This window comes from Dipodomys merriami, unplaced genomic scaffold, assembly GCF_024711535.1.
Source record: "Dipodomys merriami isolate MVZ:Mamm:240054 unplaced genomic scaffold, mDipMer1.0.p SCAF_14, whole genome shotgun sequence".
In the NCBI taxonomy this organism is placed as follows: Eukaryota; Metazoa; Chordata; class Mammalia; order Rodentia; family Heteromyidae; genus Dipodomys; species Dipodomys merriami.
The window spans coordinates 13852392-13879548 of NW_027202715.1; the positions used below are offsets into that span (position 1 = coordinate 13852392).

Sequence of the window (27157 nt, forward strand, 5' to 3'; positions counted from 1 at the left end):
TCCTCCCTTTCCTCTGGGTTCTTCTTGGCTCTGGGCTCCTCCTGTGGCTCCCAGGCCCCACCCAGGCACTGCCCAGGCCTGCCCTGGGGAATCACACCACTCACTGCAAAATGTTTGGGCGGTGGCTGTCCCACAGATTGGAAATTCTGAGGCGCCTTTGAGAGCTGACTTAGTAAACAGGGCTGCAGTTTCACAAGGGTTTTGCTAGATGTGGTTATGAAAGGAAGCACTCATGTGTCCCTTCCTGTATTCCAGTCTCTACCCCGATGAACAGTCCAGTGAAGGACACGAGGAGACAGAAGCCTCCATTCATGGACACACTGTCTGAATCCCTCTGCAATGATCTGTGGACTGTGTCACAGCCCCAGGAAATAGGTACGAGGTCTGTGAGCTTGAGTAGGAAACTAGCTCCAGCACATGGATGATTGGTCCAAATGACACACAGCATGTGCCACAGACTCAGTCCCTTAAGACCTCTTGGACTTATAGGCTTGCGCTCCACACTGGGCCCCAGACACACGGGCTGCCAACTGAAGGAGGAATCTCCCTATGAAGAGATTCATTTTGATTCTCTGGGGTTTGCCTGCCTGCTTAGAATTTTCCCCCAGAATGGCTCTTCTCATATCACCCCTTCACCCAGCCAACTCTACCCACCCTTCAATGTAAATATCCCGCCTAGAAGACCACCCTTTCTATCCCAAGGAAAGACCCATTAGGTTCCCAGGACTGCCATGGTGGTTTTTGCTTTTTCTCTTCCTCCCTCCCTCTCTCCTTCCCTCCCTCTCTTCCTTCCTCCCTCCCCCCTCTTCCTTCCTTCCTTCCTTCCTTCCTTCCTTCCTTCCTTCCTTCCTCGCTCTCTCTCTCCTTCCCTCCCTCCGTTCACCCCCCCCCCCCCCCCCCCCCCGCTCGCTGCTCCCTTTTTGGTACTAGTACCAGGGCTTGAACTCAGGGCCTAGGTTCTGTCCCTGACCTTTTCCAATCAAGGCCTGTTTTTTCTTTTTTTTTGGGTCCGGTTGTGGGGCCTGAACTCTGGGCCTGGGCACTGTCCCTCAGCTCTTCAGCTCAAGGCTAGTGCTCTACCACTTGAGCCACAGCACCACTTCCGGCTTTTTTCTTTTTGCTTATATGGTGCTGAGGAATCGAACCCAGGGCCTCATGCATGCAAGGCAAGCACTCTACCACTGAGCCACCTTCCCAGCCCCTCAAGGCCTATGTTCTATCACTTGAGCTACAGCCCCATTTCTGGCTTTTTAGTGGTTAATTGGAGATAAAAGTCTCAAGAACTTTTCTGTGATGGCTGGCTTCAAACTGTGACCTCTGCGGCTCGGCCTCCTGAGTAGTTAGGATTATAAGGATGAGCCACTGGCTCCCCCTGCCTCTGTGCCTGTAAATTCACGGTAACTTCTCAGATAAGAATTATCCTATGATACAAAATGCTCTAATTTTCCAATCAAGGGCCCAGTGCTCTCAGGTTGCTCCTTGTGGTACTGTGGGCGGAATAGGTGCATGTCAAACTGGGCCAGCAAGCACAGGTGAGGGGGAAAGTCTTGTTCAGCATAAGCAGCAATTGCTTAGAGCTACCCAGAAAGCTGGGGAGCCATTGTGGTAATTCTTAGGAGCTCAGCTACTCCCTGAACACCAAAAAGCATGCAAGAGGTTTGGGACCAGTGACTCTGAGGCCCTTTCAGGAGACTCTGACCAAAGTTGAGTTGTTATCTGGGTGACTGCAATGGGACCTCTGGAAGTAGCATTATAATGGGGCCACAGGAGCGGCCTGGATTCTCTGCCTTCTCTTCTCAGGCCTAGTTCTGATTAGCACCTGCAACCAGGGACCCCCAAAGCTCTGGGATATCCAGTACCCTTGGCCATTTGTTCTCATTTCTTTTCTGCCAACTTCATGATCCCCATGGGACTCCTTCCTGACCCAGGCCCTCTTCCCTTCCAGAGCTACGGGTTTGATTCTGGCTGATTTTTGGGAAAATCTGGGCACATTTCAAATCTCCCAGCCCAGAGATCAGAGTGGTAAGCACCCCTCTCCCTTAATTTCTCTACTCCTCTAGATGCCGTTGGGTTCAACTGTCTTATCCCAGTGTCATCTATTAAGGCCTATATCAGTGTGGGCTTTTCAGATGTGGCATCTTTACATTTACCCTGGAACCCCTTACCCACCCACGTATGCCCACATTCTGCCTCATGCCCATCTCCCCTCTCCTGAATAGCCTTTCCTTTCTCCTAAATGGACAATGGGGAACTTGGCAGTCCTTACCATGTGGCCTCCATCTTATCTAGGGCAATCCTCTCTCCCTGGCCTATCCAGCTGAATAACCATATGATGTCACTAAACCAAAGCCAGGTGCCTGGCATTTCTCCGCTCCTCCTCTGAGCCTTGGAATCATACCAAGCTTAGCAGACTAATCAATAGTATGCTGAGCCTTAATTGAAGAATTCATGGTACCCTGGATAGTCCCTGGCAGGACCACACCGGCCAATGAGAATGGCAGAAGCCTGCTCAGGCCCTGAGGGTGCTCAGGACTCTGCCTGGCTGAGCTGCTGTGCCTGGCTGAGCTTCTGTGGCTCTCCAGATTTGATCACAGGAGGCACACAGGCCTCAAAGAGTGCTGTACTGTGCTGGACTCCACTGAATTTCACGTGCATTACTGGCTGTGTGGCTCCATGTTCTGGAAGAAGCACTGATTTTCAGCACAGCCCTGCAGGCTGAGAGCAGAAAGCCCAGAATGTGGTTTCAGCAAAAGGTGATGAGAGGGGCTTATCTATGGAGCCTCGGGTGAAGAGGGAGGCTGCTCTGAGAAAGTGATCTTCCACTTGGCCATGTATAATCTTCCTGGGAGATAGCCAGGGAGGGGAAGCGGAGAGAGGCCTCAGCATGATGTTCATGTATAGACAAGCATCGATGCAACAGTACGTGCATGTGTGCGCATGTGCGGAGATGAATCCTGCACACCGTGTCCAGCCTGCATCTCCCAGCTCCTTCTCAGTTACATAAACTTCAAACAGAAGCAGGGAGAAGCATGCACAAGCATGTAGTGTGGAAGGTGTGGCCCACTGCAGTGGAGACTGGCTGCAGTCAGGACAGAAAGAAGCAGGTGAAGTGGGGAGACTGGGTGAGGCTTTCAGGTATGCAAAAGGGAGAGATTATCCTGAGCACCTAGAGGTGACGGAGAGCAGAGTTCTTCCCACGTGTCTTCCCAGGGCCTGTGTGAATAATGGGAAGTGGAACATAAATTGTCCCATGAGGACCCCACTCAAGGTGTTTAGAAAAGCTGCCAAGCTGTATGTGACTGCAAGGGCTGGTTTCATCAGTTTAGCAGGAGGCCAGGTAAACTATAGGCCAGAAGAGGGGTGAGGTCATGAAGGTGGTTGTTGGCAAGTTAGACAGAGTCATGTGGTTTAATTGGAAGACAGCCAGTCCAAATGTTGGTCAGAGACTGACTCTGGAGCATTGGATCTGAGCGGAATTTTCCTGGTCCCAGAATATGAAACTTCTTTCAAGCTCCAGAACTTGATGTTCCTCAGGAAAAGGCAAATTCCCTGCCTTGTAGTACTCCCCCAAACTAACCCTGAAATTTAAACCCCAAGTCTCTTCCTCAGCAGTAGTTACATTCCTGGATTTCTCCACCATGTTTGCTTTTGCCCCAGGCAGGTAGTATACACAGTTCTTTGTGTGTGTGTGTGTGTGTGTGTGTGTGTGTGTGTGTGTGTGTGTGTGTGTGTGTGTGTGTGTGTGTGTGTGTGTGTGTGTGTGTGCTGTTCCTGTTACCTCTGACCGTGGAGCAGGAAGAGAGTTGTGATACACTTCAGCCTCTCATCTTTTCCTTGGTCCCCCTGGGGCACCCACAATGGCTTTCCCCATTCATCCTGTTTTGATCTGTGCAGGACATTACCTGGACATGACAGATGTGCCTTTCCCAGCATTCTATTTTTCTCATTAACTAGTCATGTTACATGTGTAATTGAATGCACTTTTTTCTAACTGCCTTTTCCATGATTAACTGCTCTTGTATTACCTCATGCCCCTTCTCTCCTTTTGCTTGGCTTTATTTATCTGTTCAAGTCTGATGGTCTACCAATTAGGTCACTTCCATTTCTGCCTTTTTGGAAATTGGAGATAAAAGTCTCATAGACTTTTCTGCACAGGCTGACTTTGAATCATGATCTTTAGATTGCAGATGCCTGAGTAGTGAAGATTATAGGTATGAGCCACCTGTATCTGGCCTGTATCATTTTTAAAAAATTATTTTATTGTTATTATCAAGGTGATGTACAGAGGGATTACAATTACACGAGTCATGTAATGAGTACATTTCCTTTCATACAGTGCCTTCCCTTCCCTCACTCTGTATCATTTTTTTTTGGAACATTCTACACATACTTATTTCAATGGCCCTTGTAGATCTTTCTATTCTCTCTACTTTGGGGGCTCTGAAACCCTTCAGATTCAGTACATATGTCCAATTTAGCAAACAAAAAAATCTGTTAATTTTAGGTTTTTGATCCGTCAGAAGTTGAACGATAAGGGTAGGGGCAATAAGGAAACTCTCCAGATTTACGGGCCTGGGGAGAGAGCAGTGGCAGCATCTTGGAGGGAGTTCTGGTATACTTGGCTTGGTAGTTTCTTAAGGGAGGGCATTGCCGGGGTTGTGCGCACACCCTTGGGGGGCAAACTGTCTGTGCTACAGGAAAACACTCCCTGCTTAATTGACAGCAGTTCCTTGCAGAGCAGACTGCCTTTGGAATGGAGACACAGTCCCTGTTTGATTGAAGACAGATCCTTGGGGCGCAGGTCGCCTGTGGGATGGTGCAGCATTCCTGACTGGGTCGGAGGCAGATCCGTGTAGGGCAGGGGACCTGTGTGCAGCTGGGGTTCATGACAGCAAAGCTGGTGCCTCTGCCCTGTGGAGTGAAGAGAGAGAAGTTCACTGAGATACCATGGAATTGAGGCAGAGGCTGCCATTGCCTGGCTGAGGGTCATCAGGACCCAGCGAGGCTGACAAAGGTGGCTTTGCTGAGGCTGCATGTGAATCAAATCAAATCATAATCAAAACAGAATCACTGGAGTCAAGTGCAAATAAAAATACAAATGAAAACATATGAAGGTGAGAGTTTATGAGGGAAGTGGTCTTATACATGTGCACCTCAAAAAAACTCTCAAAAAGCCCAATGACGTCCAACTTTGGACACTACAAAGGTTTCCAAAACAAATATAGACACTTCAGAACACTGACTCAGACTCCAAAAGATATATCCATGTTCTAGTCTCTTACATTAAAAACACTTCTGTAAGAACTCCAATCCTTTAATTAGTTAATTTGGGAATGATTTTACCTGTATTTTATCACTGATCCTTGGATACCTTTTTATGAATCTTTGTGCTCAAGGGTCATTATTTCAAAAATAAATTATGTGATTCTTTGTGTGTGTGTGTGTGTGTGTGTGTGTGTGTGTGTGTGTGCGACCACGCGCGCGCGCGCGTGTGTGCAATGGTTGGCAGTATTTGGTTTCCTGCTTTCTGCTTCTCCACATTCACGTTGCCCCAGGACATTTTTATGAGCTATTTTCTCTGCTTAGAAAGAAGTCCTCCAATTTTCACTCCACTCCTGGGCTTGAACTCTGGGCCTTAGGTGTTCCTTAGCTTTTTTTGCTTATGACTAGTGCTCTACCACGTGAACCACAGCTCCACTTCTGGCTTTTTTGGTGCCTAATTGAAGATAAGAGTTTCACAGGCTTTCCTGCCCAGGCTGGCCTCAAATCCCAATCTTCAGATCTCAACCTCTTGAGAAGTTAAGATTACAGCCATGAGCCACTTATGCCTAGCATTCATTGACTTCTTTTTACCAATTTGTTTTCAGCTTAAATATCAGAGAGTCTTTTCTGGCCAACCAGATGTCTGCTGGTATATTAGTAACTTTATTTTCTAGGTATAGTTTGGCACTCCATGGCAGTCCTCAATGTTCTCCAGTTTCTTTTGTTTTTCAAAAAACCCTGAAATCTTAGCTACTCAAAGGCTGAGATCTGAGGATGGTGGTTCAAAGCCATTCCAGACAGGAAAGTCCATTTGACTCGTATATCCATTTAATTACTAAAAAGTCAGAAGTGGAGCTGTGGCTCAAGTGGTAGAGTGCTAGCCTTGAGCCAAAAACCTCAGGGACAGTGTTTAGGCCCTGAGTTGAAGCTCCATGACCAGTATACACACACACACACACACACACACACACACACACACGAGTTGATATTGTTATTGTGGTTGAGGCTTTTATATTTTCAAATATTTACTTAAAGCAACAAGTAAAGTTTTGTGATTTCTTTTCATGGTAGGTGAGTCTTACTTTTGTTGGCATTCAGATTTTGCTGCTGTTATGGATAGAATAGCGTGCCTTATGTTTATCTATAGCTTACCTTTCTTGACTATTTAAATTGCTTGGGAGGGTATTGGGCTTTATTGCAGGAGTGGGAGAACAGGGCTGGGGAGGGGTCTGCAGAAAGAGAGGCTTCTAGCTGGCTGCAGAGACCTGGAGTCTGAGGTCTCCAGGTAAAGAGGTGTGTATGTGGGGTGCCGGAAGGCTGCCCCTATTCACTGAAGGCAGCTATTGAAACTAGCTGACAGTTGGCTGTTTCTCACAGTGGCCCAAGCTTTCCACAATAAAGTGACAGTACCCCAGACGAGTGACAACTATTTGATCTTTAGCCTGTCCTGATAGAGCTTTGGAGTTCTGGCTCTACTTCTGGGTTTCCTGATCTCATGGAGATTTGTATGTGGCAGGGCAGGGTGGCAAAGAGTTAGAGAAAACTCTATCACCACCCCAGTCCCAAAGTTAGGATCTGAGATTTTCCCAGGCAAATCCTGTTGCCTTTCTACTTCTTGCCATACCCACAAGAGGGCCTGGCTGAGCCCTGCCTGAGAACTACTTCAGGAAAAGGGATGTGCAGTGGATGGTAGTGGAAGATGGATAGCTGACATCTGTCATGGGCAAGACAAATGACTGACAGGGAACAAGTTACTCAGCTTCTCTGGGCTTCAGCTGCCTCTGGGTAAACGAGAGGGAGGATAAGACCCACTGTACAGTTGCTGGGGGAATTAAAACAGGATATAGTTAGTGCTTGGGCTCTTAGCTGGCCCACAAGTGGCCTCACTAAATACCTGCTACCCGTATTGGCGCCCCAGCAATGACAGTCCTAAGAATGTGGTTTCTTCTCATATTCACTAAACAGTGGCACAGAGGGGACTTTCATTACCTGTTAAATTGGTGAGGGTTGTCCAACGAATACCTTCAACCATGTCCCCTCCTGGCCCCCATGATGTGCCATGGGACAAACTCCTGAGCACAGGGGTCCACGTCATGGGCATCATTTATCAGCTCACAAAGGCTATACCCTGAGCTCCAGCCCCACAGGGTTGGAGGTCAAAGCAATGGCCTTTCTGTCCATCAAGAATATCCTTGTGTCCTGCTCACCTGGATCCTGGGTGAACAACATGGAAATGTCTGGTGGCAGGCTGAAGGAATGTAGCAGCAGGGAGCCACAGTGCCCTAAAAACCAGAGAGGATATAAGGAAGCGGCCTGCCAGGGCCACAGCCTCTACAGAAGGCAAGGCCACCCAAGTCATCCACGTCTCCCCAGGGATCTGTGACCTGTGACCTCCAGAGGAGAGCCTGGTAGGCTAGTGTCCAGGACACAAAGAAATTAGGAATCTAGAATGACACAGTGTTTTGGGGAAGAGGAAAAGCTTGGAGGCCTGCTTTGGAGAATTCAAAAGGCTGAGGTCCCCTGTGGCAGCAGATGGAGGCCTGAGGTGAGCACAAGTTCTGAGTAGGGATCCAGAATTGGGGGGCTGGACTTGGAGGGAGGGGACACTAAGAGAAGGAGATGAGAGGCCTCACATCTTACTTGGACAGGTGTCTGAGACAAGGGCAGAGAGAAGAGGAAGGAGAGAGGAAGCAGAGAGGCCCTCGCCTGGTCAGGCTGTACTTTTGCTGCAGCCCTACAGCTATGGACCTGTCAGGTGTCACCCAGAAGGGATGGGAAAAGATCATAAACCAGGATATAGCAAAGCCATCAGCACAACCACATTCATTGCAGTACCTTAGCCAAGGAATGGAATCAGCTCAGGTGCCCCTCAGTGGATGAATGGATCAAGAAAATATGGTATAAATTACAGAATGGAATTGAACTCATCCATTAGAAGGAATGGAAAGCCTTGGGAAAAACTATGTTAAGTAAGTTGGGCCCAGAGAGACAAAGGATCCATGTTTTCCCTTATCTGTGGAAGCTAGATTTAGCTTACAAACTCCTAAGTAAATATGTTGGGTGGTATGCAAGTGTATATTGATTCAAGGAGCTCTTAATTAGTATAATTCTTAGAAAGCCAAAGTGAAAGCAAAATAAAACACCAGGAAGCAAGTACTTGAAAGGTGTAGAGTGGGGTCAAGGGGAAGGGAGTAGATGAAAAAGAGGGAAAGGGGGGATGCAGACAACTCAATATATATCCTACAAGGGGGGGAGGTGGTAGGTTAGGGAGGGATGGGTGATAATGTTAAAAAGGATGACATTGATCAAGATATATTGTATTTATAGACTGCTTGGTTAAATGGGAAATCCATCATAAAATGACTTAAAGATAATAATTTCAAAAAGAAACCTTAAAAAAACAAGAGGGGTGGGGTTGAAAAGAGGTAGTGAGTGGTCAGAGTAGGCCAGAAGCAATGGTCTCTTCTCTCTCTGGAGTTTGGGCTTTGGCTCACTGGCTATGGCCTACAGTGAGGGAAGGGCCAAGGCTGTGCCCCCAGAAGGACTAGACTAGAAGCTCCCAGGAGGAAGTGCTGGGTCTGCCACAGACAAAGCCATGAGCCAAAGAGGAGGACAGCACCAGGAAGGGCCTTTCTTTCTTAATCCTGGCCTCCTGGGGTCAGTCCATCGCTGATTGGCCAGCTTCTCCTTCATAAGATAGACCTAGAAGAAGGGAAGGGACCTTGGGCTGAATTTCTCTTGTGTCCCTTCCAGGATCAACTTCTGCACAGGGTCTCTCCCTTTCCATAGCTCCTTTTGTCTTATCTCCACAGGCAAACAGGACCACTGGGCCAGCCCAGTGCCTCATTGGTCATGAAGAGCCGGGGACTGGGACCTGCCATGCCACCTGATTTTTAAATTTTATTTTAATGATGCTGCCACCAATGCCTAAAGACTAGTCCTTTTTCTTTCTTTCCCTTTCTTTCTTTTTTTCTCTCTTTATTTTTTCCTGCCCTTTTCTTTTTCTTTCTTTTAATTTTTTCCTTTCTGCTTGCTTACTTGCCTGCCTACCTGCCTTCCCTCCCTCCCTCCCTCCCTCCCTCCCACCTTCCTCCCTCCCTCCCTCCCTCCCACCTTCCTTCCTTCCTTCCTTCCTTCCTTCCTTCCTTCCTTCCTTCCTTCCTTCCTTCCTTCCTTCCTTCCTTCCTCCTTTCCTTCCTTGTTGGTACTGGAACTTGAACTCAAGTTTGTACTTTCCCTTTGCTTTTTCACTCAAGACTGGTGTTCTACCACTTGAGCCATCCCACTATTTCTGGCATATTGCTGGTAGTTGGAGATAAGAGTCTCACAGAATTTCTCACTTGGGTTGGCTTCATACTCAAATCTCAGCCTCCCGAGTGGCTAGGATTATAGGTATGAACCATCAGCACCTGGCTAGTCATTTTTTATTACTCCTAAACTTGTTTTTTAAAAATTATTTTTGCCAGTCAATGTGTCTTGGCTCATCAACCTACAGGCTAGAGGACATCAAAGACACTGCTAGGGCTGAGGTCAGTGACTCTGTAGACTAGGGAGAGACTGGTAAGAAGTCATTCAGAAACCTTGATTCTGTCTAAACAAGGCAGGTGCTAGGACAGGTTAGGTGGGTAGTAGAAGTCCCAATTCATGCTGCCCTCCCTTGAGGGCCTAGAGAGGTGTCAGCTAGACACAGATACCATGCAGTCCATATCTGGTCCCCTAGAGACACATTATCAGAGCCCCCACATCAGGGCCGCATCAGAGGCCCCAGGCTCAGGCCTCTTGGGTGAGAACTGGTTTATGCTTTTCTTCCTCTGCCCAGCAGAGGTCACAGCATGCACACCACAGGGCCCTTGTCACCTGCATTGGTCTGCTTGCGCATCCACAGCAAGAAATGACCAGGGTTGGGTAGGCATTCACAGACTGACATGGCGCTGCAGGTGGCGTAGGGCACTCATCTTCTATCTCCTAGAAGGAAAGAACACCAGTTGCCTTGTCTGAAGCACATGGGAGGATGCATGCTGTGTCCACTTGCAGCCCTGCATGCAGTTAATGCTGCAGGGTAAATGGAGTAAGGAATGAGTAGCAACCCTCTCTCATGGGTGAGGGTCTTCCTTGAGAAGAACAGCCACTTCTTCTGGCTTACAGATGATGTGCAACCTCCCGAACTGTCCCCAGTGTATTTCTGTGCCCTTGGCTTTTCTGGACAGCCTGAGCTGGCAGAAGCTAGCCTGGAGGCTAGGCAGTGATCTGGGATTGGCAGGTGATTTCCCCTTCTATCTGGCTTTGGCCTCATAGGCATAGTCTTCCCAGGATATTTCACAGCCTGTACTGGTCCCAGCCTGGGTAAGGAGCCAAGGTCTTCTTACTCCCCAAGCCCAGACACTCCCTCTTACAGCCATTCACTGTCTCTTCTGGTTTACCCTGGGTGAACCATAGCTGCTCACATAACTTGGTTCCTGAGCTCACCCTGGAAGACAGACATCACAGTTCAAGCCAGCCAAGATGCCTACCTCTCCTCAGACCTGTGGTCCCTACGGCTGACCTCAGCTGTGCTCTGGGCCTAACTAGAACCAAGGGATCAAGACAAATCAAAGAAACAAACTAGACAGATACCCAGAGATGGAGCTGGAGGTGGAGACTTAGACCAGAAATAGGAGGCTCCTTTTTCAGGAACCTGGCTTCATCCTAGGCATCCCCTAAGAGGCTTACTGAACCAGAAAGAGTCCACTGGTACAGTAATGATGGCTCTACATGGGGAAGTGGGTCCCATGGCATCATGCCTCTAGTCATGGGGAGCTGCTGGGAGGCTGGACAGGGGCACTGGGTAGACAAAATCACTGCTAGGGTTTCTCCTTCCAGTCCTAAGCTGACCCTCCAACCTCTTTTCATCTGTCCCTTTTCATGGTTACTCCTCAGACTAGGATGATGTCAAAACTCATAGCAGGACTCACTTCCTTTGCTGCTTCTGGTGGTGGTGGAGGAGGAGGCTTCTTGACTCGCTAGAATGAGAAATAGACACAAGACAGGTTTGGGATGATGGGGTGCGCTGTGCCTCAGCCCCAAAGGAGGCAGCCCTGTTCTGACCATGGGGACAGAACACAGCCTGGGCCTGTCTGTATGGACACACTGCACTTGTAGAGATGGTTCCAGGAAGCTCTATCTGACTGGAGGGAGCCCTGAGCTGGGAGATGAGCCCCACATTGAAGGCCCAGTGACTGCAGGGCTGTTCTTCTGCCCACCCCACCCACAGCAGGGTCCTCTCCTGCCTCCCTTTCTGTGTGAGCTCCGGGGCCCTTCCTCCCTACCCTTACAATGTCCTCCTCAGCTTCTCTGTTATCTATTCCTCTGGGCAGAAATGGGCCCTGCCTGCTTGATGCTGGTTGTTCTGTCTTTCCCACATCTGCCCTTTCTTTTTCCTTCCTACAATTCTCTGGAATGTTCCTTCCAACTTCAGTTCACCAGCACCCTACTGTCTCTAATGCCCCAGTTGCCAATCTCATTCTTTGTCCCTGCCCTATTTACCCAGGGCCCTGACTGTGTATCATGCGAGTCAGCACTTCACCTCCCTGCTTCAAGCAGAGGGTGCCTGACGATGAGCTCCCTGGGGGAAAGAACTTGCCACTTCTGGGTGTGTGCCTCTCAAGTCCAAGTCTGTGTTCACAGTGAGGCTCAGTAGTGAAAGGTGAAGGAATGATAGAAGGTGCTAGAATCATGCAGAGACCTGGGTTGATGTGAATGTCATGGCTGCCCCAGAGGGCATTCAGCCTCCCTGGCTGGTGCCATTGCATGTGGGGCCACTGGCCTTTATGGGGAAATCCTGTCCTCTTCTTGCCCCTACAGTTGCTGCACCTGGATTCTTGTCCATCTGAGGTTTGCAGAGGACTAGCCCCAGTGTCTGGATTCTACTCTCTACAGTGGCCTTTTACCTGCTTAAGCTAGCCTTGGCCTTATCTGGTCATGCTCTGGGGGCCCAGGCTGGGTCTATGGTGTGGCTCTGTGATGGTAGAGGTTATGGGTTGACTGGGTCAGACTTGATGGGCAACTGCCCCCAGGTGGGATCCTGGGCTGCCCTCTGTGTCTCTGGGCAGGAGGTCATGTGCCTAAACCCTGGGTGTGGGCAGGTCGTGGGGGCTCTCACCTTCTTGCAGCACAACTTCCAGCAACACCACAGCAGCAGGGGAAGTAGTAGAAGGGCCGGCAGGAAAGCAAGTAATTTCAGGTTTGAGTCATCGTTTCCCTGTGACAGAGAGTATGTGGCAGATAGTACAGTGGCAGAGGCCTGGGGAGAGGTGTGGGGACTCCAATCCGAGTGACCAGCCCTTTCTTTCCATCATTTTATCCTCCTCCAGAGGTTTCCCAGATAGAGGGATTGTCTTGGGAGGTAGGGGGATTAAGGAGTAGGGCTGGTTCCCAGACAGCTCAGATCCCACCTCTAGCCCTTCTCTGCCCAGGAAGGCCCAGAATGGCTCAGAATGCTCAGGGATCTGAGGAACCTAGCTCCCTTGCCCAATTGGCCTCTATTAATAGTACAGTGTTTTTTGTTTTTTGTTTTGGTTGTTGTTGTTATTGTTGTTGTTCTGGTACTACAGCTTAAACTCAGGGCCTAGGTCCTGCCCCTTAGCTTTTTACTCAAGGCTGATGCTCTACCACCTGAGCCACAGCTCTACTGCCAGCATTTTGCTAGTTAACTGGAAATAAGTGTTTCATGGACTGTCTTTCCCAAGCTGGCTTTGAACCATGCCCCCCCCCCCCCATTCCGGTCCCCAGATATCAGCTTTCTGAGTAGCTAGGATTACAGGTGTAAACCACCAGCTCCTGGCTTGATACAGGGTTTTGTGAAGACAACCAAAAAGATACGGTGCCTAGATTGGGGAGGGGGAGGCTTGGGGTCCCAGAAACCTGCAGGCCCAAGAAAGAGTCAGACCAGGTGACAGGGTCAGCCTCCCTGACTTTATTCCTACTTTGGCTCTGTATCCTTGGCCTCCCCCCTCCCCCACTCACTTCACTGAACCTGAGCTACACATGTCCCCAAGGGCAGGGGTAGCCATCCCACATTTGCATATGGGCGTTCAGAATTTAGAGGAATGGGGACAGCTCTCTTGTTCTCACTACCAGTCTGAAAGCTCAGGTGCCATGTGGCAGGCAGCCTGCCCAGCCTTCCTCAGTCAGTCCTGGGTGCAGAGATGGCCTGAAGCTGGTCCCTGGGGACCAGCATCCTCCTCCCCAGGGAGCAGAGCCAGCCACACACCTGACAGCTGCAGGTGTAAGGGGCCTAGGAGCACTAGGGAGGGAGAGAAGAAGGAGGGGAAAGAGGGGGGCCTGAGGACCATGCCAATGGCAGGCTTGGGGATGGGTCCAGAGTGAAGATTGAGACCGCTTGTCTCACGTGTGGCTGGGGCATTGAGTCACTGGCACACACCCTGACTGCCGTTGGGGGAGCCCTCTTATCTCTGTGCCTGACACACCCGTGTGGAGGAGCTGGTGTCCAGGACATCCTGGACTGTCCCCTGCCACACAGCCCCACTGTGCCACATGGACCCAGAAGGGATTGGGATGGGTTTTCCAGATCCCAGCTACACTTGGGCCTGGGACCCTTCACCTTTTTGGTCTTTCCCGGAAAAGTTTATCAGTACAGGTGTTCCAACAGCCAGGGGCCACACCCCCAAATGGATACTCACACATCTGATGTTGGAATAGCTGATCTGGTTCCCAAGGAAGGTAATGCCATTGTTCAGGCTGATTTGGACAATGACCGTCCTAATGTACAGAGGGGGAACATGGTGAGAAAAGCTGAAGAAAACATGGGGTAGGCCTTTGGCAAAATGGAGAATAAATTGGAAATGGCACTTGGTACTCCCAGAGAGTGAACAGCAGGTCGTGAGACCTCATCCCCAAACAGTAGGGGGTGAGCTTCTGCAATAATGGTCAATGGTCTGACTGTGAGGAAGCTCCTAGTTTACTATGTCATGGGGGCCAATCAGGGGATCTGCATGATGGCTCCATTATAACATTTATTATAGAGTTTTAGCTCTTAAAGGCAACCTCGAGCAAAGGGACCCACCATTGGGCTCATAGAGCCTGGACATTGTGCATCCCTGGATGCTATGGTGAGGGCAGGTGGAACAGTGTTCTCTTCCCTCCTCTGCAGATACGTACTGCCTGACAGAGGGCCATCCTGTATTCTGCACATATACTACCTGCAAACACTGACCCCTGCTCTCCTCCCTCCCACCTCCAAAATGGGCACTTACTGTCCAGCTTTATCCAATACTGGTCCAGGACAAACTATGGTCTTCTCTGTCATACTGATGGCTTTTTCATCTAATAAAAGTGACAGGATATTGTTCATGGTCACAACCATCCACCCCTGTCACTCTCTGTGCTAGCAGAGTAGACACTGTCAGAGAACCAGCTTCTCCTGAGTTTCTACTTAAGAACACCTATTCAGACTCAACTTTCAGCTTTGCCAGCCCAAGCAAAGTCCTGGTGTCAACAGGTTGGGAAAGCAAGAGCCCTGGACTCAGATGCTCACCTGCCAGGGACTGACAGGGGTAGAGGACAGAGTAGAACACAGAGGGAAGCCCAAATAGTAACATACAAGTTATCAGGATGGCTACCTAGTTGTGAGTGTGTGGTTCTTTGGAGAGATACAAGTTCTTATGGACTCTACACATGTGGAAGCTGATGGAAAGGCTCTGTGGTGGGTATCAGACAACCACACAGTGTGGGTTGGGTATGCAAGTGGGTAACAGGTATGATTATAGCATGTAGTATGATGTGCACGATGTCATTAGAAGCTAAACAAAAGGGAATAATAAATCTCCAACGTCCAAAAGTGACTCAGAGCAGGCTCTCATCTCAGGGAGGTTGGCTTGGTGTTGGCTTGTCCTCACAGCAGCTTTTACCCTACTCCATCCTCCCTCCTTCCCTGACAGCTGAGGCTGAGGAGCTGAGATTTGAACTGAGACCAAGGCAATGACCAGCCAGGGAGTGATCTGAGGGAAGCGTGTTCTGGGCAGTGGGAATTGTATGTGCTCAGGTCCTAAAGCAGGAACTATTCAGCTTATTGAGGAGGTGAAGAAGCAAGCCAAGAGAAGAAAAACCGAGAAAACTTTTGAGTTAGTCCAAGTGAGATTGATCCATTGTGGATGGCACATACCCCAGATACACACACTTTGGACCTAGAGTCCACAGGTACATTGTGAAGAATCATGGATAACATCAGGATTTTTGACTAGATGATCTGGGTGAATGGTGGTGCTGTTTACTAAGAAAAGCCTCCCTCCCTCTCCTTCCTCTTTCCTTTCCTCTCTCATTTTCTCTTCTCCTCCCTCCTGATTCTCCTTCCTTCCTTCCTTCTTCTCCTTCTCCCTCCCTCCCTCCTTCCTTCCCTCCCTCCTTCCTTCCCTCCCTCCTTCCTTCCTTCCCTCCCTCCTTCCTTCCCTCCCTCCTTCCTTCCCTCCCTCCCTCCGCCCCTCCCTCCCTCCCTCCGTCCCTTCCTTCCTTCCTTCCTTCCTTCCTTCCTTCCTTCCTTCCTTCCTTCCTTCCTTCCTTCCTTCCTTCCCTTGGAAGGCTCAAATCATCATCATTCTTGATATTGAATTCTTTCCATCTTGCCTATCACATAAAGAAAAGAGTCGAGAGCCAAGCTGAATCATTGCTGGTTGAGCTGCTTGCTCTCTATAGCTGGCTTCAACTTCCCAGGTCCCTGGCTTCCCTTCTATAGCCTGAAATCAATCTCTTTCTGGGAAGGTTCTCTGTGCACAAGACCAACTCAATGCCCCGAGACAGGCATCCTCAAAGACAACTATGACTCACATGACCCCAGCAGTGAAGTTGCCTCCTTCTTTTCCTGAGAGCTACTCCCCTGACCCACCAGCAGACTGGAGGTCTGCAGCCTCAGCTGTCAGGGAGGAAGGGAGGACGGAATAGGGTAAAAGCCGCTGTGAGGACAAGCCAACATCAAGCCAGCCTCACTGAGATGAAAGACTGCTCTGAGTTACTTTTGGATGTTGGAGATTTATTGTTCCCTTCTGTTTAGCTGAGGGGCAGCCTAGCCCAGTCTCTCTTTCCACAGATCCAAGTTCCTGCCAACCCAAAGTGCTACAAATTGTTGGCAAGGTCTGGAGGGCTTGGCTGGTGGAGGAGAAGGAAAATGCATGACTTGGAGGCACAGAGGTGGACAACTTACCCAAGATGTTGTTGTTGAACTTGAATCGACAAACAATCAGGGATGGGTGTTTTGCGTTCTGAAAACCATGTCCAGAAACGATCACTTCATAGGGTTCTGCAAGGACAGCTCTGAGTGAGAAAGGGCTGTGTTCCATCTGGTCTCATTGTTCACGGCAGCCAGTGACCCAGATGGAGTTCCCAAGGGACCCACATGAATCAGGCCGCTGTGAGCCAACACCTGTGAGTTCTGCAGGCTATATCCTCATACGAAGTTACTAGGTATCCATGCTAATACACTGCCTCGAGGACATCTGGACATTTCTCTACTGTCCCTGATACAATATGTCCATGAAAAGCATCAAGCTTGCAGGAAACAGCACAGCCAGGGTTGATGTTGATGTCACAGGTCTGAGAAGGGGAAAGATGAAGGGGAGAGGAGGTCCCTGCCCACAGGGGCGCCTCACAGGAGACATCCCAACTCAACTGTGGGTCCAGAGACCAACTCACCTTCTTCACCCCATCTATTCCTCAGCCACCAATGACCTCACACCAGTGTGACACCTCCAAGCCTCCTGAGGCCAGCAATGTACAAGGGGCCAGAGAGAGAGAGCAGTTGGTGTCAGTACCACAGGTCTTCTGGCTTCAAATCCAAGCTCATTTGCCTGTACATTTGCCCCTAGTCCAGGCCTGGCTCTTTCCCATCCCACATGGCACTTGAGAAGCCCAGGTCAGTTGATGGATGAGTGTCTCCTGTGCACCTGGCTTTTATCATTGGTTCTCTGTCATCCTGGTTGATGCAGTGCCTTAGGCTTCCCACTAATGACTGTCACCCTGTGTGTGGCAGCTTTGTATAAGATGGGCAATGGTTTAACAGGTCACTGGCTGAGCTGTGTGGAGGCACCTGTCACCTTGGTTCAGCACCAGTGAGGAAAAGGTGACAAATCACATCTTCACCTGGGGTTTGTCACAGCTACCCAGATACTAAGGCCTATGTGTGCAGGATCATAATCCCAGAGGCAGAAGAGATCTTCTGTGGGAAGTGGTCCTCCAGCCCCCTTGACTTCTGGCACAGCAGTCTCTGATTCTTGTGCAGCCTGGGAGGGGGTGGGACAATCCAGAGCCAAAGATTAGGGTGGGCATATCAGGACCAGCTTCCAGAGGTTCTGCTGGGGACCGCAGCACATTGATATCTATGTCTCCCAGTAATCCTGATCTGCTATTTCTGTCCATTGGAGGCCACACTACAGGACCCAGATCTGTGGTCCTGACCCCAGACTAGATACAATGCAGAACAGAACATATTTCTCTCTGCCAGTGGGACCACCCATGGAGGATGCAAGGCCAGGACCCACCTACCCAGGCTGGTGTTGTCTGAAGCATCAGGAAAAGGGAAGTTGATGGCTCTCTGACTGTCTTCCCCAGGGTACAGGTAGCAGCCATGTGAGGTCATACCTGCATGGGCACTACTACTGACAGGGAGGTGGCCATCCCTGACCACTATGGTATGTCCTTACCACACTGATGGAGGACCCCTGGGATGGAAAGAGGACACCTTTTTTCAATTCCAGACCATGGGGACAGGTGTGTCCTTTTCCCTAATGGAGGAATGTCAGTTGTAGCTGTGTTTATGTCTGCCTTTCTCAGGAGGGGTTTCTTCCATCCCTAGTAGGATGGTGGATGTTGGACTGTGCCTCATTTTTCTTCATTGATGAGCATATTTGCCCAGTTTCTCGTCCCACTTGGTGGCTGTGTTAAGTTCCAGTGATTGGCATCTACAGTCCTGTTCCGCTTGGCCCTGTGGCTGCGCTCCTACTGCACCATGTGTTTGTCTGTTTGCATACTGCTCCATTCCATTTGCTGGGGCTTCCTTGATTTTTAAATATATTTTCTCCCTCACATTACCACTGCATGTTTAATTGTGATAAATGAGCAGTATTTAAATCCAAGCTGTCCTCACAGAATAAACGCTCATGTACATTACCTGATACCTGGTGGATGGTCATGGAGACTCCATGCCCACATTCACTACCTCACACACTCATCCACACATGCACTACACATTTCAGATCCACACAACACCCACAATGGCACACAGAGTCCTCCTCAGACCTGGTACATCATATGCACACCCACTACACTGTAGGCAAATACTCTACAACCAACTTTCATTCACATGCCACCACATACTTGGCATCTAAATACTATACCCCTAACACACATACCACAAGCCACATACCCCATAGAAATACAACACACACGTCACAAACACTCCATAATTTACTACCTTAACTATGCCATAAGAATGCATGCCATTCATGTACTATGTACACACAGCCACACTCCAACACACTCTGACACACACCACACATACCAAGAATAGCACATCAGCTGGATGCTGGTGGCTTATGCCCGTAATCCTAACTACGAAGAAAGCTAAGATCTGAGGATCGTGGTTCAAAGCCAGCCTGGGCAGGAAAATCTATGAGACTCTAATCTCTAACTAACCACCAGAAAATCAGAAGTGGTATTGTAGCTCAAAGTGGTAGAGTGCTAGCCTTGAGTGAAAAAAGCTCAGGAATAGTGCCCAGGCCCTGAGTTCAAGTCTCATGATTGACAAAAAATGACTAATGTATCACATGCCTCAAAACACTACATGTTAAGGCATACTGTTATGCACACAAATGCCATATTCCCTGTAACACACAAGTCACACATCAAAACCACACAGATCATATAAGCCATATATACATTCCAAATCTTGTACTGCATGCACACCTCACCAAAGCAGCAGTACCCACCTGAACACCACACACATAATCCACATGTAGACATCGACTACACAACACCTCTCCCACATGCAAAGACATCCTTGAACCCCACCCACACATCCCACCACACACAAACTCAGAGACACGTCATATAAAGATATCACACCCACTTACTTCTCCCACAATGCCTCACAACACAGAAACACACCCACATGCTCACCCCACCAGCACACACCACACAACATACATGTACACCATATATGACACACATGTTACAAGCAACATAAACATCATAGCTTCTATACAACAGACGCAGGTAAGTGACATTCCCCACACTACACATCACTTCCATACTTCACATGCATTTACTTAAGCCACATAACAAAGACTACCATCCATACCCCCCCTGTAACATGCATTACACATTACACGGACAGTACATTACCTATTTTTGTCACACAAACGTGCTCACCTCATACACACCCACATGCATACTGCATACCCATGCCATGAGTATGTCACGTGTACACACACCACACACAATGGCATGTACAATACAACAAAATGACATCTGTTCCCACACATACAAATACCCACAGGTGAGTTAAGCTATGGGTGCACATCAGTGCTGGCCCTTACCTCCTGCACAAAGGGTTGTCAGCTCCACTGACCGAGCTTCAACACAGGCCCTAGCAGAGAGCTGAAAGAGAGAGCAGCAAGGGTCGGGGCAGATGGGATGAGCCTTAGGGTCCAGAGACATGCCCGCTGCCTCTGCTCACCTCCTCTCTGTATGCCCTACTTACGGAGTCAACGATGCTTTGCAAACCTTTGAACCCATTTTGCACCCCAAACATGTGCTCTGGCGTATCGGCAATTGCAAGCAGCTAGAAGGGAAAAGAGGTGACTTGAGCCCCTTGTCCCCAAACTAGAAGATGCAATAGGGACCCAAACCTGGGAGATGGTGTCTTTCCCTCAGACTATGGGATCCCATGGAATAGCAGGTGCTGAGTGCCAGGCACTGGCTCCTACCTCAGTTCAAGCCTAGAGAATGGGAGCTGTCCCACCCTGTGTGTGAATGTGTGTGTGTGTGGGGCGGGCTACTTAAGACACCTTTGTCACCTTCTGTAAATCTCCAGTGACAGATGAGATTACCCCCTGGTTGGTGTGGGGATCTCTCTTTGAGATCTGTCCCATAGAGTCTGCAAAGAGCATTGGGTCCCCCGATGGAAAGTACCTGGTCTCTGTTGTACTCCAGCACACCCACAGTATAAATGATAGACCCCAGTTTCCGAGCCTTGTGAGCCTAAGAGAAAGGAAATGCTAAGAAGAAATCCCCAAATATCTTGGGCTAAACTACTGCTATACATTGAAGGCCCTCACCTCCTCTTTGGTCGCCTCAAATGCATCTGGCAACAGTGTTCCATCCGTTAGAGCTATGATCACACTGGAAACATTGCCTGCAGAAGAGATAAGAGGGTGAGCCCAGTGGTCAAGGCTCCAAAAGGGGCCTGCAGAGGCTTCAGGATGAATTCAGGCTGTTAGAGCCAGGCATTGCGCAAACTTCAAAGACAGGCACCCACCAACATATGACTTCTACAACAGGGCCCCACCTAAAAGGCAGACTGTCCCACAAGCCTATCCTGGCCACAGGGCAGAGAGGAGCAGCCAGAACCACTGCAGAGGAGGCTGAGTGAAGCTGGTGGAAGCTGGACCCTGCTCAGATTATAGCCACCAGGTGGTCCTGCTTGCTACTGGGAGTCTAGCAGCTCAGGGCTGCTGGTCAGAGGGCACTAGGCAAGGGGACCCTGTGCACCCTCAGCATCGATCCTCACTAGGCCCCCAGCTACTACTCAGACAGGCATTCGGGACCCAAAGTCCAGAAGAACATGGGTTCTGGGTATGCACAGCTGTTTGAACTACCTGACCAGGGGCCCAGGAGGCAGGTGAGGTGAAAGGCAGCCAGGGGGAAGTGAGTCTTTGATCAGTTCAGCCCACTGCCATTTCCTCCTTTATGTACATGAGGCCCATCTGTAGGTCAAGGACCCACACATGTGTCTACCCAGGGCCTCCTGTCCTCAGAACCATCCTGGGGGCGGGGTGCTTTGCTCACAGCAATGAGGTCAGCACCTGGCTCCAAGAGCAGAGTAAGAAAGGGACTTAGGGATACCAGTGCCCAGCCCTTTCCAGGGAGCCATGGCTCTGGGTCTGCTCCAACTCAATTCAAGCACAGGTCACTTACCTAACGATTTGGCGTTTTCTATCTGATGAATTGCCTGCAAAGATATGAATCAATATTGGGGGAGATGGTGAGATGACCCCAGTGACACTCTAAACCGTGAGCCAGCTCCCATACGAAGCCCTCCTCATCTCCACCTTTTTAAATCCTTCTTGCATATATGTGTGTCCCACGGGCACCACTTGCTGAAGTTTGTTAAGACCTTGACGAATTTCTTGTCTGCAAAAGAAGAGAAGGCAAGTTGAGATGAAGAAGGTTGATTGTGACAAACAGCACCCAAGCTGCACAGTCCTGTCCACTGTGCAGATGGCCTGGGCGGGAAGGAGCACCAGGCAGGTAGCTCTGTCACTCCCATCCTGCACTGGGTCTAATACACAGGGTTTGGCATCCTTCTATGTCCCTGACCCACTCCATGAGCACTGTGGCAAGTCAGGAGGGGAAGGGGAACTGCTGAGCAAGTCCCTTGGGAAGATCTGGTTTCGTCTCAGTCTAGTCCTGTCTCAGGGCACTCAGGCCTCCCTTGAAAACCCTTCCCCATGCCCTGCCTGGACCCTCTCTGGTGAGTGTGATGGCATCTTAAGATGGACATCTGTGAGTCAAGGACTCTCAGTGATGCTGGCATTCCTAATCCTAACCCTACTACAGAAGCCACCCTTGTTTGAAGCCCTTCAATGGATAGAGCTGAGTTTGGACAATGTCATCCTTCAAAAAGTCCCTGCCCAATTCCCACCCCTCCCCTACTACCACTGTCCCCTGGGGGCCTGACTCCCTTCCTGCTAAACAGAGCTCTGTTTAAACAGAGCCAGTCTCCAGGCCTTTGTGTGTTTCTGCTCCAAAGTTCCCGAGCTGGGACAAATGCCCGCCATGAGGCAGGGCCATGGCCTGTCAGGTGCTGTTAAAGCCCACAGGATGGATTGGAAAAGACAGAGCCCGCTCTAGTGGCAGTGCTATGACAGGACGGGGGGGAGGGCCAGTGGCTAGGTTCTGGCTAATCCAAACTGACAAGCCTGAAGTAGCCCAGCGTCATGCCCTAGAGTGAACCCCGAGGTGGCCTCCTGGTGGGGGCAGAGAGAGATCCCGCCATGGGCTGAGCTCTGAGGGCTGCAAACCAGCCCTGCCTGAGTCTGCCTAGTGGTGCCCAGCACCCCAGTGGTGGGGGCCAGACCAGAGTCTGCTCAGCTGGGCTCCTCCATCTCTGAGCAGCCCAGCTCCCTTCTCACTTCCCAGCCTTGCTCCTTTCTCTCTGCCCAAACCAGACCAATCCAACTCTTTCTCTCGGCCCAGCCCCTTCTGTGTCTCTGGGCCTTGCCACAGTTCCTCTTGGATGGACTTCCACTTTTCCCCTCATACCCATTCAATCCTCTCTCAAACCCAGGCCAAAGGACACAACCTACAGGGTTGTTTCCGGACCACAGAGGCAGTCCCACGCCACTGCTTAAAGCTGGACCTGAGGCACCTTCTTTACAGGCCCCAAGTCCTCTGCTCTGTGCCCTGAGGAGGACTGGCTTCCTCTGCTTCATTCCCTGCTCCTGGCTTCTCTCTAGGGCCAGGACAGAGGCTGAGGAAATCTGGCAGACACCTCTGAGCCCCAATGTCCCCATCTTTCTTGATGTGCCTTCTTTACTCTGTAGGAACCCAAGCATTGTAGGCAAAGTCACCCCTTCCCAGCCAGTGGAAGCTGCCCAGATCCTGGCCTGGGGACTCTGGTCACACAGTTGGGTCACCTCTGCTTCATGATTGCTGCTAGTTAAGCCTCCCCACAACATGCAGCCCAGCCAGCGACTCAACACTACCCGAGTCTCCTCTGCCTGGCTGCTATTGGGAAAGCCAGCTGTCTCCATAAAGCATGCAGCAGTTCTGGTTCCCAGCTATCTCTGTCCTGCTCTCCCAGGGGAGACAGTGACATGCTCACAGCAGGCCCAACATAGGCACATAGCTGCTCCCTTTGCTCCCCTCAATCTGTGATGCTGTCACAGTCTGCTTCCCAGAGGGAATTCAGGAGTGAGGAATGACAGGATAGAGTGTGGAGAACTTCTGGAGATGCTGGCTCTGTGGGTTCCCAGGAAGCAGCTATCCAGAGTGGGTGGAGCTTGGGCTGGAGGTCAGTATAGTTACTGCAGAGTGTCACAAAGCCACTATGTGCAATGATAGGAAGTCTCCCAACTGTTTTCACAAAGCCTGCAGCTTTCTGGAGCTCCTATGGCCTGGGCCATGCTGGGTTCAAAGTGACCCCTACCTGTCCGAGGTGAGTGGCATGAGTACGTTGGCATCTGTTGAGTACACAATGAAGGATATCCGAACCCTTGAGCTGGGAAGGAAGCACAGCTGGTGAGAAGTGGATGCAATTGGTCAGTGGGACTCAGGAGCAGCCATGGGCCTCAGTCTGGCTCCCCTTCTCTTCCCTCCCTTCTGGCTCTGGCCTCCTGGTCTGTTCCTGGCTTTGACACCACACACACACACACACACACACACACACACACACACACACACACACCCCTGACATGCTCACACATGTGTACACTCACACATGTGCATACCATCCACCTACACTAACATGCATGCACACACACTCTCACTCAACCCATACATACATACTCGCACTCATACACACAGATCCACACTCCTGCTCCATGTCAAACAGGCAAAGTGTCTTTCCTGCTTCTCCATGAAGACTTCTAGCTTTTCCTTGCTGCCATGTTCTTGAAATCTCCAGCTGTCTTTACTCATTCACTTCCCTTCTTCTCTCTTCCTCACTCTTGCTCTTCATAGCCACTCACAGGGAAGCTCTTACCCTGCCTTCTGGCTCAGGACCTTCAGACCCATTAGGACATTGCTGTCTACTGCCTTAGCTGAACTTCCCGTTGTCCTTGCCTTTGATCTTGACTCAGTTCACCTACAGTTATCAGGCTTTTCTTCTTGGAGAATAACCTGGATCTTGTCTGCTCACCCCTAGTCCAAGAACCTTCTATGGCTTCCAACAGGAAATCTAACCCCCTCGGCCTGATATAATAAATCCCTATAACCCTGATCTCTAGCTGACCTGATGTTCCCAGCCCTCACCTGAATCATACTCACTCTACAGCCTGATCAGACCACCCTAGAGGCCCTGGGCCTCTAGGCCAGCCATGGGCTGGTGCCACCAGGATCTGTGTACCCATGCCCACAAATCTAATGGGTGTGCCCTCTGCCTCCCAGGGGGACTGTTCCTCGAAGCACATTGCCTGTGTGGCAGGGAGAAGCCGTACTTTTGGAATTTCTTCACTAAATTTTCCACGAATGAATAAATTTCAAACCAGTTGTTGTCTACGCTGCCCGACCTGAAAACAAAGGAGACAGGAGTCAGGGTTTGGTGATCTTAGCTACTCAAGAGGCTGAGATCTGAGGATTGTGGTTCAAAACCAGCCCAGAAAGCAAAGTCTATGAGACTTATCTCCACTTAATCACCAAAAGGCTGGAAGTGGTATAAGACTGGCCTTGAACAACAAAGCTCAGGGGCAGTTCCCAGGCCCTGAGTTCAAATCCTAGGACTGGCACTCTCTCTCCCCCCCCACCCCAACACACATCAAAGAAATAGTTGCTGGGGACAAGGAGTAAGGATGCCAAGTTTGTGGATCCAGCAGACATTTCTCTGGGCCTTTATAATCCCATCATTTCACTCACACCACGGGAAGAAGTAATTCTTTCATCCATATAACATTTTACTGCAAACTAACTTTGACTGACCACATATAAAAGCCTCAGTCACTTGGAGACTCACTGTCAAACTGAAGTGGGGAGCTAGCTCCTACCCCCTCAAGCTGTTGGGAAGCCTGCAGCATTCACATTAATGACAAGCACACATTAATAATATTTCACCTTAGTAATACCCTTCTATTCTAGGGCTTGGCTTGGCTCCTACTGGGCTTTGTAGCAAGACTTTAGAGTGAGAAGGACATGTGCACCAGAGCAGAAGTAGATAGATGCTTATGGACCACAGACACATTCTGTAAGACTATCCATTCCTATGGGCCATACATCCTCATCTGAATGCCTGTACACCCAGACTCTGCCAGGATCAAAGGGCCAAGACCTGCTCAGAGTATCTCAGAAGTCAGACTGAAGAGAGAAGAAGGACTTACTTAGTTTTGTTTTGGATCTGGGAACTAATGAACTGAAGCCCATGTTCCTCCAACAGTAAATGTTCAAATAGAAAGAGATGGTGGACAGAGCCCAGCCAAAGGACAGGACTATTCATCATCAGCTGTTAGGAAACCTTGCCAACTTTGGAGTCCACTGCCCTCTGGGACACCAGACAGAAACCTCTTTGATTCTCTGCAACCCAGGATGTTTGGAAGTCTCCCTCCATGCTGTGCAAAGAAGGAAAGGGGAACTAGCAGGGGAGCTCCCAACTTCTGAGCACTGCACTCTAGCTCTGTGTGAATGAGTATTATGTCATCCCCAGCCTAACTGAGAGATGAGAAAGGAGCCCAAGCCATTGCTCCAGACCCAAGTTTACCCCATCTTCCCTTTCTTCCCAGCCAGGAGGTGCCTAATGGACAGCTCAGCTTACCAAGGACCACATGGATGCTCCTAGAGTTCAGAGACTATCCTGTGTCCCTCTACATCAATACCCCTTAGGTATTGGTTCTTAGCAAAGCAAAGGACACTTGGAGCAGTGATGCTGGAAGAGTGGTCAGCAGAAGTAACCAGGCCTCCTCCCCAGGGCTCCTGCAATAAGCGTCTCATCTGGCTGAGAAGGCAGCTCCTAGTGTTCAGTTGGCCGAGGGCCACCAGGGACCAGACCCAGAGCAAGGTATCAGAGAGGCAGAACCTCTTTCAGGAAACAAGTCAAACAAGGCCTGGGCACATTGGGTCATCTCTCAAACCTGGTTCTGCCGGCAGGACTGGGAAACCAATCACTGTTCCCCCAGGGTATTGGGGATATGAATACAACAGGGGGAAACTCACTTGTCTAGGATAAGGTAGAGATCGAAGACGCCCCCACATGAATGAACATTAGATTCCTGGGAAACCAACCACTGTTTCCCCAGGGTATTGGGGATACAGATACAACAAGGGGCAACTCACTTGTCTAAGATAAAGTAGAGGTCGAAGATGCCCCGACATGAATGCACATTAGATTGCAGGCTGGTGTTGGAGCTTCTGCCTAGACCCAGGCGATGGAGTATTTTCCAGCCAGGTCCTTTGTACTTGAGGCCATCTGCTCTACCACGCGGTAGAAGTTGCAGGATTAGCAACAGGAAGAGTGCAGAGCAGGGAACCTGGAGATTGTGGCTCCCCATTTTCCTGGCTGTCCCTGTGACTTTGCCAGCACTTAAGAGTGCTGTGCAGTCACAGGTAGACTGAATACTGGCCTCTAGCCTCTGGCCTTGTTACCTTTGCTTAACCCACAAGGGGTTAAGGCCCTTTGTGCCCTATGGCCAAATGTGGCCCTCCATCACACTCCTGCTCAGAGCACAGGGACTGGGGGAAGCAGTTGACTCTGGGGTATCCTGCCTCCCCCCTACTTGAGTAACCCTTCCCCCACTCCAGGGCAAAATACACTGGAGTTATGATGGACAGGAGGGTTGACATGGTGACTTTGTGACCTGCAGCCCTGCTCAATGCCCTGTGTATTAACAGTGCTAAGTGGCCATCATAGAATCTTTAGAAGTGTCATGAGGCTGCCTTGTCCCTTATCACAGCCCCTCAGAGTATTCTGCAGTGGGTTTTGAGGGGT

At 49.9% G+C, this 27157-nt stretch overlaps 1 protein-coding gene across 1 annotated transcript; it reads right to left on the reverse strand.

Annotated features, from left to right (window-relative positions):
- Positions 1 to 4238: 4238 nt before the first annotated feature.
- Antxrl (ANTXR like) lies at positions 4239 to 26954 on the reverse strand. The gene is made up of 17 exons (XM_070020384.1): positions 26506 to 26954; positions 24684 to 24755; positions 23675 to 23746; positions 21576 to 21657; positions 21442 to 21475; positions 20583 to 20659; positions 20437 to 20505; positions 20006 to 20086; positions 19842 to 19902; positions 16454 to 16549; positions 14514 to 14583; positions 13941 to 14019; positions 12401 to 12499; positions 11214 to 11261; positions 10120 to 10227; positions 7470 to 7544; positions 4239 to 4911 (listed from the first exon to the last, which is right to left on the reverse strand). The coding sequence occupies exons 1-17, from the start codon at positions 26718 to 26720 to the stop codon at positions 4501 to 4503; spliced, it is 1749 nt and encodes a 582-aa protein (XP_069876485.1). The 5' UTR covers positions 26721 to 26954; the 3' UTR covers positions 4239 to 4500.
- Between the last annotated feature and the right edge of the window lie 203 nt (positions 26955 to 27157).